This window comes from Ursus maritimus, unplaced genomic scaffold (genome assembly GCF_017311325.1).
Source record: "Ursus maritimus isolate PB19 unplaced genomic scaffold, ASM1731132v1 scaffold_8, whole genome shotgun sequence".
In the NCBI taxonomy this organism is placed as follows: Eukaryota; Metazoa; Chordata; class Mammalia; order Carnivora; family Ursidae; genus Ursus; species Ursus maritimus.
Window position 1 is genome coordinate 43,460,076 of NW_024426996.1, and position 13,506 is coordinate 43,473,581.

The 13,506-nt window shown below is 35.6% G+C and overlaps 1 protein-coding gene across 2 annotated transcripts in view; it reads right to left on the bottom strand.

Annotated features, from left to right (window-relative positions):
* The window catches only part of SLAIN2 (SLAIN motif family member 2), a 78,146-nt gene that overhangs the window by 36,553 nt on the left and 28,087 nt on the right, over window positions 1–13,506 (bottom strand). For both annotated transcript variants that reach the window (XM_040624987.1, XM_008701515.2), the window contains exons 2-4: window positions 11,687–11,835; window positions 5,221–5,385; window positions 2,874–3,035 (exon numbers count right to left, since the gene is read on the bottom strand). In XM_040624987.1, the coding sequence (XP_040480921.1) occupies window positions 2,874–3,035; window positions 5,221–5,385; window positions 11,687–11,835 (476 nt within the window). The remainder of the gene's footprint in view (window positions 1–2,873; window positions 3,036–5,220; window positions 5,386–11,686; window positions 11,836–13,506) is intronic.

A 13,506-nucleotide genomic window follows, 5' to 3' on the forward strand; every position in this document is an offset into this window, starting at 1 on the left:
ACACCAGTGGATAAATAACCTCCCCGGATACTTAATTATTCAAATTGATGTTATCAATGAAGGACACTTCTATCCCACCCTCAGGAATTCAATATTTGGACATAAATGAATTTCAACTGCTTCACGTTCCAAGAGACTTCAGTAAAACAAACTTAAATTCTAAGCCATCAAGTACAAATTTTTCAAAGGAGTCCCCTATGTATCCTGATACCTCCAGAAACCCCAAGGAACCTAAGGCCTTCAAACAGTATAAAAACTTCTGGAACAAAAACAAATGTTGATATATATTCAATGAAGAAAAAGATTACTATTCAAGAAAAGCACAGAATTTAGCTAATATTTTGAGCACGTCCTGCCAACTACGGACAATCTAGTTTAAAAGATCTCTACTGTTATAGAGTGGTATTCAAACTTTTAAGATGGGTACTCATACACAGTGCTATCGATATGGTACCCAAAGTAGTGGGTGAGAATCACGCCAGGGTATCTATAAAAACTACAGATTCCTTGGGCCTATCTGGTCCTTCAGTCAAGTTACAAGTTTCAATAGTAACCGACAAGTTACTTAGTGTCTCATTACAGCAAACACCACATTAAAGTCACCCAACAAAAAGACAGCAGACCAGTGAAGAGCACTGTTTTACAAAGAAAAACAAAGATCCCAAAGTAGGCCCTCTAATACTAGGGGGATCTTAAGGAAGCAATGATCTCTATGATTGTGTGTTTCTCATATTAAAAATAAGGGGCTTAATCAGGCAACAGCCAAAATCTGTAATTCTACCTTTCTGTTAAAAAAAAAAAAAGAACACAAAAAACCTGAAGAAACTATACTTTAAAACAAAAATCATTCACTTAAAAAACAAAACAGGCATTTTGAAGGAGGTATCAGATATATTTTTAGCATCTTTTTTTTTTTATTCACTAGAAAAAAGTATTTGTGCATGTGGATGGCTTATAAAGAATGATTAAAGTAAGGCTAAAATTTCTTTTCCTTGTTACCAAAACACAGTATGAAAGTGACAGCAAAAAGCTGGTTAAATTTCTAACAAAATCCTGGGATATAAAAAGTCAGAGTTCAAAGAAGAAACGAGAGAATTAACTCTAAGTTATAGTGAGGAAGGATTCTTTATTCTTTCACATCCCTGACAAAAACTAGCCCCTCGCTAGCTGACAATACCACAGTCTCAATGAGGAGTTATACATAATTACAGAAGAAAAGGGTACCATATTATTAGTTTCTACGGCTTAAGATAAATAAAGCAAGCACCAAATCTTTCTATTTTTCTGTAGAAGTTGTGTAAAAATGGGAAATGAATCAGCAGAATAACATTCTGTATTCTGCAGTTTAATAAATTTATAGCTTAATAAAACTAAACATTTACATAAAAGGGCCTAAAGCAGAAAGTATTTCAACTAAATTATAGCAATACTCTATTACCCTCGCCAACTGTCAACACTCTGAAACGTGTGGTTCAAGAATCTTTTCATTGTAAAGATTAAAGGGGTCACTTTAGAGAGACTGCTTACTTCACAGTTAAGCTTGTGGTATCTTATGATAAAATGTATAGACAAACCATAATACTTTACTAAATATATAAAACAACCCCATCCTCTCTAAAAGCCTTTTAAAAATTTGTACCATTATCAGTATAATTAAGTGAAGGAACTTCACGTGTTCAAATTTTCCTGTTTCTTCAGGTTAAGAATCCTTTAATGATCTCCTGAGAATAACACTGTGATTTTTTTTAGCCTGATTATTTTCACTTACTCTCTTCATTCCTCATTTTTATGTACTCACATTTTGTGTGCTGAAATATTTTTCAAATATTTTATACAAAAATGTGAAAAGTGCAACAATATAAATAAGAATGAATTGTCATTTGTGTTAAAAAGAAATGTATAGGCAATAATAATGCTCTCACCCCCATCTTACAAAGAGAGCCAGGGCATCCATAGACCCTTAAAATAGTATGAAAAATTTTGTGCACATATGCATTTTGGGGATGGCAAGGGATATAATTTTTATTGGATTCTCAAAGATACCTGTACCTAAAAAGTTGCAAGGACCACTTTGCAGCAAAGCAATATCATATGCTTCACCTCATTTAATATCATAATTCCAATTTTCTAATAAAGGTCTTTTTTTTGTACTCTATATCATATATTCTGAGAGTGGTGATATATGTCCCCAAGGGGGGGATAATTGGGTCTTGGGGTATGAAAAAAATCTTAGGGGCGCCTGGGTGGCTCAGTCATTAAGCGTCTGCCTTCGGCTCAGGGCATGATCCCGGCATTCTGGGATCGAGCCCCACATCAGGCTCCTCTGCTGGGAGCCTGGTTCTTCCTCTCTCACTCCCCCTGCTTGTGTTCCCTCTCTCGCTGTCTCTCTCTGTCAAATAAATAAAATCTTAAAAAAAAAAAATCTTAGATATCATAATAATTTGTGGTCCTCACAGTACATAAAGAGATGCAGGGTGTATCTGCGGTATTAAAATGTCATGGTGGGAGGTGGAAAAAAAAATGTCTGAAAATGCTCTTTGCGGGGGCTAATAATGGAAAAGGGTTGAGAAACACTGGTCTAGAATAAGAAAACACAAAGTAATAGAATAATAACTACTCTAGAGCGTTCCTGTGCAAAGTAACATGCAGGGTATGGTTACCAGTCATTGAAGCAGATCTTTGCTCCTCACACAAAAAGCTGTTCTATGTAAAATGAACTCTGAAAATAAGTTAATGAACAAGTCTATATGTTCAATAAGCCTCTGAAATTTCAACATTTCTATTACTATTCCACAACATCTTAAGACCTATTTAATAACCCCAATAAAATTATACCTCAAGTAGATCTCAACATTAACAATTAAAATACTTACTTTCCTCCTGCATCCGAGCTAGAATCTGCACATCGGTTACATCATTTAGCTTATAATTGGATCCAATTGAATCTTCATCTAATTCTGAAGCACTTAACTCACTGTCTATAGAGGATTGAGGGCTGAGTGGAGGATTTCTGTCTGATGAACTTTTCAAATTACCTTAAAAAAAAATTTGAACTTTGGTGAAACAAAAACTGAATAAACATCTGCTCTAATTAACCTGATAATAAATCTTTGATTCATTTCACCATTATTCTGCCTTTTCTGTTTAAAAAATTCCCAAATATTGAAATTAAAAATTAACCTTATTAAGAATAAAGAGGGATGGGGTGCCTGGCTGGCTCAGTGGTGGAGTGTGTGACTCTTGATCTCAGTGTAAATTCGAGCCCCATGTTGTGTGAAGAGATTACTTAAAAAAATAAAAAATAAAATCTTTAAAAAAAAAAAGAATAAAGAGAACTATAGGGACTCCTTCATATGGTACGGCATAAAAACAAAATATTTTCATTTTAACTATAAATTATCCATCCTCTTATACAACAATTAAGCTTTTACCACAGCGCCTGGCAAGTAGGTGGTGTCCAAAACATGTGAGAGCATTCCAACTTTTATAAGATAGCCAGTGAAACTTCTCATAAACAGATGAATTTATGATGTGTTTTCTCCTCTCAAATTGTCATTAACAAACACCATCATCTTTTTCCCTGAATAAAAGCATCTACTTTTCCTATGCAAGAAAACTATAATTTGAGGAAAATCAAGATTCCTCAGAGATTTAGGAACAAACCAAAAAAAGAACACTAGGCTCATTCTTCCTGGATTATGCCATGTTTACAAAATGCCTTTGTCAAACTAGTAATGGGGATCCAAAGAGTCCTCTGAAGTTTAGTAGTGAAGCACAAAGATGGAGTAAAGAAAATAACTAGATTTTAAAAAGCATTTAATCACCCCAAACAAAAAGGGGGATAGAAGACAAGTCAGAGGAATAAAGGATATACATACCCAAGAGTCTAACTTATTTCTAAGGAAATACTTTCATCAGATCATCAACTTCTGGTGAAGCATAAAATCCCAACACTGTCACTAATATTTCTAATAGGGATTTATTTGAAATGCTTGTTTCCCAGAATTCTTTACCGTAAAAGTCAGCTTTCACTGAGTGTTATATGTAATTGATAAATTTCTACACCTGAAATCAACTTTACCACATATGTTAACTAACTAGAATTTAAATAAAAACTTGAAAAGAAAAAAGCTCCAACATGAAAGGAATGTAAGAAAAGTGAAATAGTTAATGTTTATATTATCAAGAAGAACACAGTACATATGATAGGAAAAGTACTACAAGGTCATATTTAAATAGTGCCCAAATAAAATTCTTTATATTAAACAAATATTTTTAGTTTGTTATGGGTGAAATAAATAGCGAGTAACAACTTACATACGAAGCAAACAGCAGGGTCAAAAAAGTCATTAGACGAGGGAATACACAGGTCAAAAATTTGAGGTGGTTAACAATAACCCTAATGTTTAAGGAAGCTATAATAATAAGCCGTAACAATAGCAGCAGTAAGAGTTAACCAGTGAGTCAATTCTGAAGAACAGCAAGCTACAGAGTAACATCTCAGCCACAGAACCACAGCAAACATTCCCTGAGCTACAGCAATCTATCCCTACCCCATCATTTAGGGCTCCGCTCTGTTGGCACATTCACATATGGCCATATACTATTAGTTAACTGCAATATCAAAGCTTATTACATAAAACTTAAACTGTTTAACAAAATAAGTGAAAATAAGAGCTGTTATTTTTAGGGATGCCTGGGTAGCTCAGTTGGTTAAGCGTCTGCCTTCGGCTCAGGTCATGATCAGGTCATGATCCCAGGATCTTGGGATTGAGTCCTGCATCGGGCTCCTTACTCAGTGGGGAGCCTGCTTCTCCCTCTGCCTGCCACTCCCCCTGCTTGTGCTCTTTCTCTCTGACAAATAAAATCTTTAAAAAATAATAATAAAAGGAAAATGCTATTTAAAAAAAAAAAAGAGCTCTTATTTTAGCTTTTACAACCCAATCAAGCTATTCAGCAAGCATCTATTGGTTAGAAGAATCAAAAGCTTGTTAATCAAATCAAACAAGATGTACAAACTTTTAAGTACATACTAAAGAAAACTTTATGGACATAACCTGGTTTATCTGCATCCCTGGTGCCTAGAATAGTACCTGATGCTACAGATATTTTTTCTAACCACTAAAAAGTTTCATAAATAAAAGAACTTGAACAATTGATGATTATGTTATTTTTTGAGGTAGGGCAGTAAATTCCGTAGTTACTCCATTTTCTCCTTACCTGAATTTCCAGGAAGTATTAGCTGTTTGACTATAGGAGGTCGCACTGGGGTTGAGGATGGAGAATTGAAACCACTGCTGTATGGGCTACTTGCATTTGGACTGTAAGGACTTGTGTAACTCATGGAGTTGAAAGGATTATTATATAAATTCTGCCTCTTGAGAGCTGTGTTAATGAGAAGGGGAGAAATCAAATTTAATAACTGAAAAAGTTAACATTTTACTTAAAAATTTTTCTTACTGGGAAATTCATTAAATCATCATCTCAATTTAAATACAGAAACATTCTTATAGTAGTGGGAGAAAATACATCACATTAAGAATTCCAACAATATATTTCCATTATCTTCAATTGTGCTATGCAAATAAAACAGTGGCCACACCAAACAACAAAAATAATATCACAGGAAGAATATCTTCTCAAACAATTACTAGCTATTAAATTAAATTACTTTTATCTTGTTGGAAAGTTTGTTCCAACTGTACCAACCCTGAATAGCCTTAAAAAATAAAATGAATGAAAAAGTGTATTTGTGTTTTCTCATTTTTCTATAACAAACATGTATTGCAAAGAAAAAGAGGAAAAAAAAACCCCCTATGAAACAAGATTGAAAAACAATCTTTCCAAGGGTGACTGGGTGGCTCAGTCAGTTAAATGTCTGCCTTGAGCTCAGGTCATGATCCCAGGGTCCTGGGATAGAGCCCACATTGGGCTCTCTGCTCAGCGGGGAGCCTGCTTCTCCCTCTCCCTGCTGCACCCCCTGCTTGTGCTCCCCACCTCTCTCTCTCTGACAAATAAATAAAAATCTTTAAAACTAACTAAATAAATAAAAATAAAAAATAAAAACAGTCTTTCCAAAGTTTGGATTTTTGAAAAAAATAAAGCAATACTGACTACTTAGGCCAGGTTAAGGTCAAACGTGAGAATTCTCGTTATAAAGAAAAAAGCCTCCCCCCGACCCCAGTTTTCTGACCCGAGGAGAATACTTCTGCCAAAAGAGGGGGAAAAAAATTATGCTATGCATATAAAATTACAGAAACGATACAAAAGTAGAACTAAAATCTTGAATGTAATTATACACAAGAAAAATTAATACTTAAAATAGTATTTATTTCCTCTATTCTAAAATCCATAACTTATTCAGTATTTCTGACCATTGGCATAATGATATGTAGAACATACAGACGAATGTGACATGGCACTATTTTCTGAGAGTTTTACAACCAAGTAGTGCAGGCAGGAAAAAAAAAACAACGATTTTGGGGCAAAATGAAACGAGTACTATCATAAAGTGCAAAGGGCTGTGGAACTTCTGAGATAAGAGTAATTCATTACAATTGAGAGGAACTAGGTAAGGCTCTTTGGAATGAGGCACTGGAGTAGCCTTGAGAGGACAAGCAGCCATTCGACAGACCCCTGAAAATGAGGAAAGCCTGTGCTTCCATCTGTGCTTATAATAGGAACGAAAGCAGTGCCTTGAAAATATATAGTATGTTCAGGGAGAAAAAGTGAGTAATACAGAAAGATAAAGCACATAGCTGAGGAACAAAACAGGGAAACATGGCTGGGCTAGGCCATGAAAGTCCTGGAAACTATGCTCAGGAGAATGACCTTTATTCACATCAGTGAATTCTGAGCCAGAGTAATATGATCCAATCAGTTTAGGAAGAAAACTGACGGACATTTTTATGTTGAATAGATTAGACTGAACTAGGCAGTAGAGGTGGAAAAAAAAGGGGGGGGGCGCCTAGGTGGCGCAGTCGTTAAGCGTCTGCCTTCAGCTCAGGGCGTGATCCCGGCGTTCTGGGATCGAGTCCCACATCAGGCTCCTCCGCTATGAGCCTGCTTCTTCCTCTCCCACCCTCCCTGCTTGTGTTCCCTCTCTCGCTGGCTGTCTCTGTCTAATAAATAAATAAAGAAATCTTAAAAAAAAAAAAAAAGAAGAGGTATTAAAAACTAGAAGGATTACTAAAGGAAACAAAATAAGATGAGTCTAAAGTTTCTGGTTTACCTACTGGGCAGAGTAGTGCTTTGGAAAGAAGGAACATGTGTTTTCTGTTTCGTTTTTCTGTTTAGTTGGATGGTGTAGTATAAGTTGGACAATGTGGTTTTGTCCATATTCACCATGACACAAGACGCCACACTTTAAACATATTTAGTATGCAGTATGTGGCATGATCTCAGAAATGCCAAACTGAGCAGAAACTGGGGTGCTAATTTCTTCCCCTCTACTCTTTCATCTCCTTTTAAGCTTACTCTCTTCTACTTGATTTTATTTAATCACTAGCATTTCAAGTCCTCAGCCCTTTATCTTCTCACTCTCTACCATATTCCTTCTCCCAAGAAATCTCATTTATACCTGACATCAGTTATTATCTGTATTCCCAAAACTCCCCATTATTTATATCTCCAGTCCTAAGTTTTCTTGGACTTCAGTCCCATGTGTGCTGCCCCCTTAATGTCTCCCCTATGGGTATGGCAAACGTACCGCAAAGCCAACATTTCCAATTTCAAACTCATGATTTTCCCACTAACACTGAATTCTCTTCCTGGGTTTATTATCTCAGAAAGACTAATAACCTTCATCCTCTCACACAACCTGGAAACCTAGATCATTGTTGATACTTCTCCCTCATTTCCTCAAATCTGGTTCATTTTTCCTTCCACATCTTTTCATCTCCACTACCATCAACACACACTGCCCAGCTGTCATTATCCACCCCCATCAAAAGCACCCTACATTCATTCAATTTTGGCCCTTTCCAATCTACTCTCCATACTACAGCTAAGCAAGACCTTAACCAAAATGTAAACCTGATCACGTCTTCCTGCCCATACACACCATACCCTTGAACAAAACCCTCCAATATCTTTCTATTGCTTCTAGAATAAAGACCAAAACCTTTAACATAATCTGTAAGGCCTTGCAAAGTCTGGCTCCTACATATTTTTCCGGCCAAACCTCACATCTCTCCCTTCCTTAGTCTTCTCCAGCCACCACCCTGACTTGTTCCAGGTCCTCAAGTATGGGTCATACTCCTCCCACATGCTCCCATAGGCCTCCCACAGAGCCTTTGCACATGCTGTCTTCTCTACTTGAAATACATTACTCTTTCACCTTCCCCCTTAAATCACTCACATTTTTCTGAATCTTGAGGACTCAGGTCAAACATTGCTCCCTAAGGTAAAATTCCTATTTCTCAAAGCTCAAAGCACTAGGTACCATTCTTTCATTACATATCACCAGTTATCAAAATTTGTATTAGTACGTTTCCCCTAGTAGATGACAAACTCATGAGTTCACGTACAGTGTTAATGTTTCCTCATCACATAGCCTCTACCCTTTCCTCAAAGTCTAATACATACCAGGATCTCAGCAAATATTAACTGAATATATAATGAATAAGACTAAGTTGAACAGAGGATCTGGACCATATGAATGGATGAAATAATCAAAACAGAGGGAATCCAGGCAAAGAGACCTGGGTCACCTAAACTTAAAAGGTGGGCAGATGGGGGACGGGAAATGGGAAATTTAATGGATACAAAATTTTAGTATGGGATGATGAAAAAGTTCTGGAGATGGACAGTGCTGATGGATGCCCAGCAAGGTGAATATACTTACTGCCACTGAACTGTATACTTAAAAAAGGATTAAAGTGGGAAATTTATGTTATATAAAATTTACCATAATGAAGATGGACAAAGAAAGAAGAATCTTCAAAGGAGACCCCAAGGAAAACAGCAGGGAGGATAAGACAGGACAAAAAAAAAAATGCACTATCATAAAAAAATAAGAGAAGAACATCTTAGGGACAAGAAGTAGCACAGTGCAGAGAAGCTGAGTGTGACAGAGCAGAAACCATTCTCATAGAATATAGTAGCTATATTTCCAGGGAGCTCTGCCTTATCAAAGGCATACATCTAAAAAATAATCTCCCACCAACCTGGAAAAGGGGGGGGGGGAATTTAGGACTAAGGTTCAAACTTGCAATAACCAAGTTATTCTTCCTTTAAATATAAATTACATTTATAGCTGTAGCTATTCTGTGTTTGCAGCTATAAAATCTAACCAGTGTTAAACAAATCCAGTACTTGATTAAGAGTAACAGTTTCTCTTACATACTCCTACTATCTTTAATACCTTGTTATATAATAAACCAAAAAGCCATTCCCCAAAATTGCTATTTTTGAGGTGTTATTTTGGTTTTCTCCTTCTAAGTGCAACTTACTAATTACCAATTGTTAATAGTTCCTATCGCTTAGGATGTTTTAAACCAGGGTTTAGTAAACTATAGCCTGTGAGCCAAATCCAGACCATCACCTCTTCTTGTAAATAAAGCTTTACTGGAATACAGCCATGCCCATTCATAGTCCACAAAGCCTAAGATGTTTACTATCCGGCTATTTACAGAAAAAGCTTGCCAACCCTTGTTTTTTATGTTTCTTTATCTATTGTCTGCCACACCTATCAGAATATAAGCTCTGTTCTATTTTATTCATTGCAATATCCTCAGAGCTGAGAACAATACGTAGCACATTATCGGTTATGAACGTATAGTACTGAATGATGAAAATTCCTAACTGTAAAATATACTTACATTATTTCTAAGATGAGACAGAGTACTAGAAAATTGTTCCTAAAGATGTTTTCAATAAACCTCTAAATAATATCTAGGGGCACCCGGGTAGCTCAGTCAGTTAAATGTCTGACTCTTGATTTTGGCTCATGTCATGATCTCAGGGTCATGAGGTCAAGCCCCACATTGGGCTCCGTGCTCAGTGGAGATCTGCTTGAGATTCTCTCTCCCTCTGCTCACACATGTGTGCATACACGCACACATGTGCACTGTGTCTCTCTCAATAAATAAATCTTTAAACAATATCACCTAACTGGAATGAGTTAGAAGTATTCTAGTTATTTCAAACTGTCTACTACCTTGTCTACATATTTCTAATAATCTCTTATGAATATATTTTAAATCAAGCTCCAAGATATAATTTTAAAAACACTTAATATTCAGAAAAAACATTTTTAGTCTATGGCTATAACACCCTGAACACACTAATCTTGTCTTGGAAGCTAAGCAGGGTCAGGCCTGGTTAGTACTTAGATGGGAGAAAAAACATTTTTTAAAATTACATAAAAGCGACTGCTTTTTCAAAAAGGATCCTCTACACAAGGAAGAAATAACAATTTGGTGTCAAAACAGATTCAGAAGCTCTGTAATCATATCTTATATGTTATTTTCATATAATAACCACTACTTCTTCTAGCCAACCAGACTATGCTTTATCACATGCCAGTTTAAATGTTTAGTCTCCCCTTTGTCTCCTCTGAACATTTTTAGCTTACACTCTAATAAAAGTACTATTTTAATAATTAAGCAAAATAAGCGATTTTAAGTACATGGCTGTCAAATAAACACAAGGCAAAAAAGAAAACCTATTGAGGATAATTAATCACACATCAATTCGTCACTACATAAGTATTCCAAAAAACAGTAACTTTCTTAAGAGATTGAGAGAAATTCCAAGAAAGAGTCAATATTTTTCCTACATTTCTACCCACACTGGCATGCTCTATTAAATGCCATAAATAGTGACAGACACATTTTGTCAGCTTTGTGAGTGCTATTAAACAAAAGAGCATAAAAGCAATGTGAACTAAAATGCCAAGTTAGAAACAAAAAACAAGGGAAGGAAAGTGAATACATTTATTAAGTACCTACTGGGAGCCAGAGAAACATGCTAGGCTTTTGCATAAACATTATCATCTGGTCCTTAAAATAACCATACTAGGTTCATCATTCTTATAAGAAAACTGAGCTCACAGAAGTTAAATAATGCTCACAGTCACTCAGTAACTAAGTGCTAGAATGACAATGAGGTCTCTTAGGTTCTCACCCTGTACCTTTCACCACATTAGAATTTCCCAAGTAGTGAGATGATTTTAGATGATACCAAACCTATTTTTAAACAGTTGTTTTAATTTGTATGGAGGAAAAAAAACCCGTGCTATATAAAACCCATTATTTCATGGATATGATTTTTTTGGTTTTATTTATTCATTTGAGAGAGAGTGAGCGAGCAAGCGCATAAGCAGCAGGGAGTGTCAGAGGGAGGAGGAAACTCCTAGATGAGCAAGGAGCCTGATACGGGGCTCCATCCCAGGACTCCAGGATGATGACCTGAGCCAAAGGCAAAAGCTTGACCAACTGAGCCACCCAGGTGCCCCCATGGATATTATTCTTTAGGATGAAGTGAAATAAAAATGAGAAGATTGGAGGGGGAAAAGCTATTACGTAATTGCACAGGGTTATGTGCATATGGCAAAAACTCATGATGGCATGCACACTGAAATTCAAAGCAAAGAACTGCCTTCCTAAAAACATACCCACTCAATACTTATCTGATTTTTTGATTAAAGAAGGAGATGAATTTACAAGTAAAATTATAGACATACCTGACATAGTTTGATCAAGTTTGTGGATAAGAGACTTTTTAGCACATTCAACATCAGGACTTGGGTAATCCAAAACTTGCCTGCACCAAACTAATGGACTAACTGACTTCTGCATTGGTGTAAGTTTTTTCTTTGGTGATGAATACAGCCTAGAAGAAAACAAAAACAAAAACAAAAGGGTAACATTCATTATTAAGCACAAGGTCATAAGACAGAGATCCTTTTGGACAGATTTAAATTGGGATTGGGGCGTTGTAGGTGTTATAGATTATCTTTAAAATCATCCACATTTTACTTTGTGCATAAAAAGAAAATGACCAAAAACGAGCAAAAATAGCCCAACTTCAAATTTTAAATAAACCCAAATGAAGCCAACTGTCCAATCCTAAAATAAGTCTTATTTTTCTCTTTTGTCTCATTACAAAAACTATGAGCAAACATGTCTTTACAAGAGTTTATTCTGTTTTCACTAGTACTTGACCAACTCCCTAATATAACCATATCATTAAGTATTGTCTAGGAGACAGAAGGAAGAGATAAGTACCTTGTTTTCCGCCTCCCAGTTGCCTTCCTACCACAGACTACACAAAAATCCACCTTAGTAACTCATTCCTTTTAGTTAAGCAGTACACACTCTGTAGCCCTCTTTTCAAGCTATGATACATCAGAGAAAAGCAATACTTTAAATCCTTAATAACTTAGTATGAATCCATTTATGAAATTTACTTCAGTCTCAGCAAAGAAGAATAGGACAGTTATTTTATAAGTTCCTGTGGAAAGGATACAAAAAGAAAAGGTGAACAGAAGACAAAGGAGGGAAACACTTAAATTTTCTACTTCATAGTTTTCCCTCAGATTGGTCTACATTATGTCAATTGATACGGATTTATTTCAAAGAGATGCCATACAAAAAATGTGAAGTTACTTGAATTCTAACCAGAGTAAATTATGACACTGTAAGTGGAATTAACGAAGTAAACAAAAGTATACTTTGATTTATCCACATAAATGTCTAAATAAGGCCAAGAGTTAGTAATTCCACATTTTACTTTAATCGAGTTAGGGCAATAAAATGAAGTGTGTTTTGGCAGAAATATTTAAATATATCTCTATCATACCAGAATTGATGAACTACTTTCTAGTGACACTATATACATCTCCCATCTTTTTCTCATCTCCCCTACTTGTAACTTAGGTGTGTCACTCACATCAACTATTTAGCTCTGATCAAGATAATCAAGACTAATAGGATAAATAATAATTTCTCTAGTCAACAATCCATGTTCATTTGGACAAAAATGAAATAAAATTTCAATTTTTAAAATAACTTATTAAGAATTCAAAATGCAAAGAAACCAAGGGGGTTCACTCTCTTTCCAATTCAAATATTACAAATGTTTCATAATACATCTCTAACTCAGCATTCCCATTTTGTGATAACTATCATATACAGATATTCTAGGTTAGCAAAAACCTAGCAAACAAAGCCTCTATAGATGAATAAACATTAATAAAATACTTTGATAGTATCATCACTCTTTCAACATATAACTTTTCCCTACACTGACTGGTTTCACACAATTTACCCTATGACTCATGTGTACTTAGTCTCACAGCTAATAGTAAAGGAATATACTACTGTAAAAAGTGCAAGGAGCATGAGTGAGCCTCAAAAACATACTCAAAGAAGCCAGACACCAAAACCACACATATTATATGATTCCATTTATATGAAATGTCTAGAAAAGGACACAGAGCAGAAAGTAGATTAGTCACTGCCTAGGACTGGAAGTAGGAATGGGGAGGAGATTTCTTTTAGA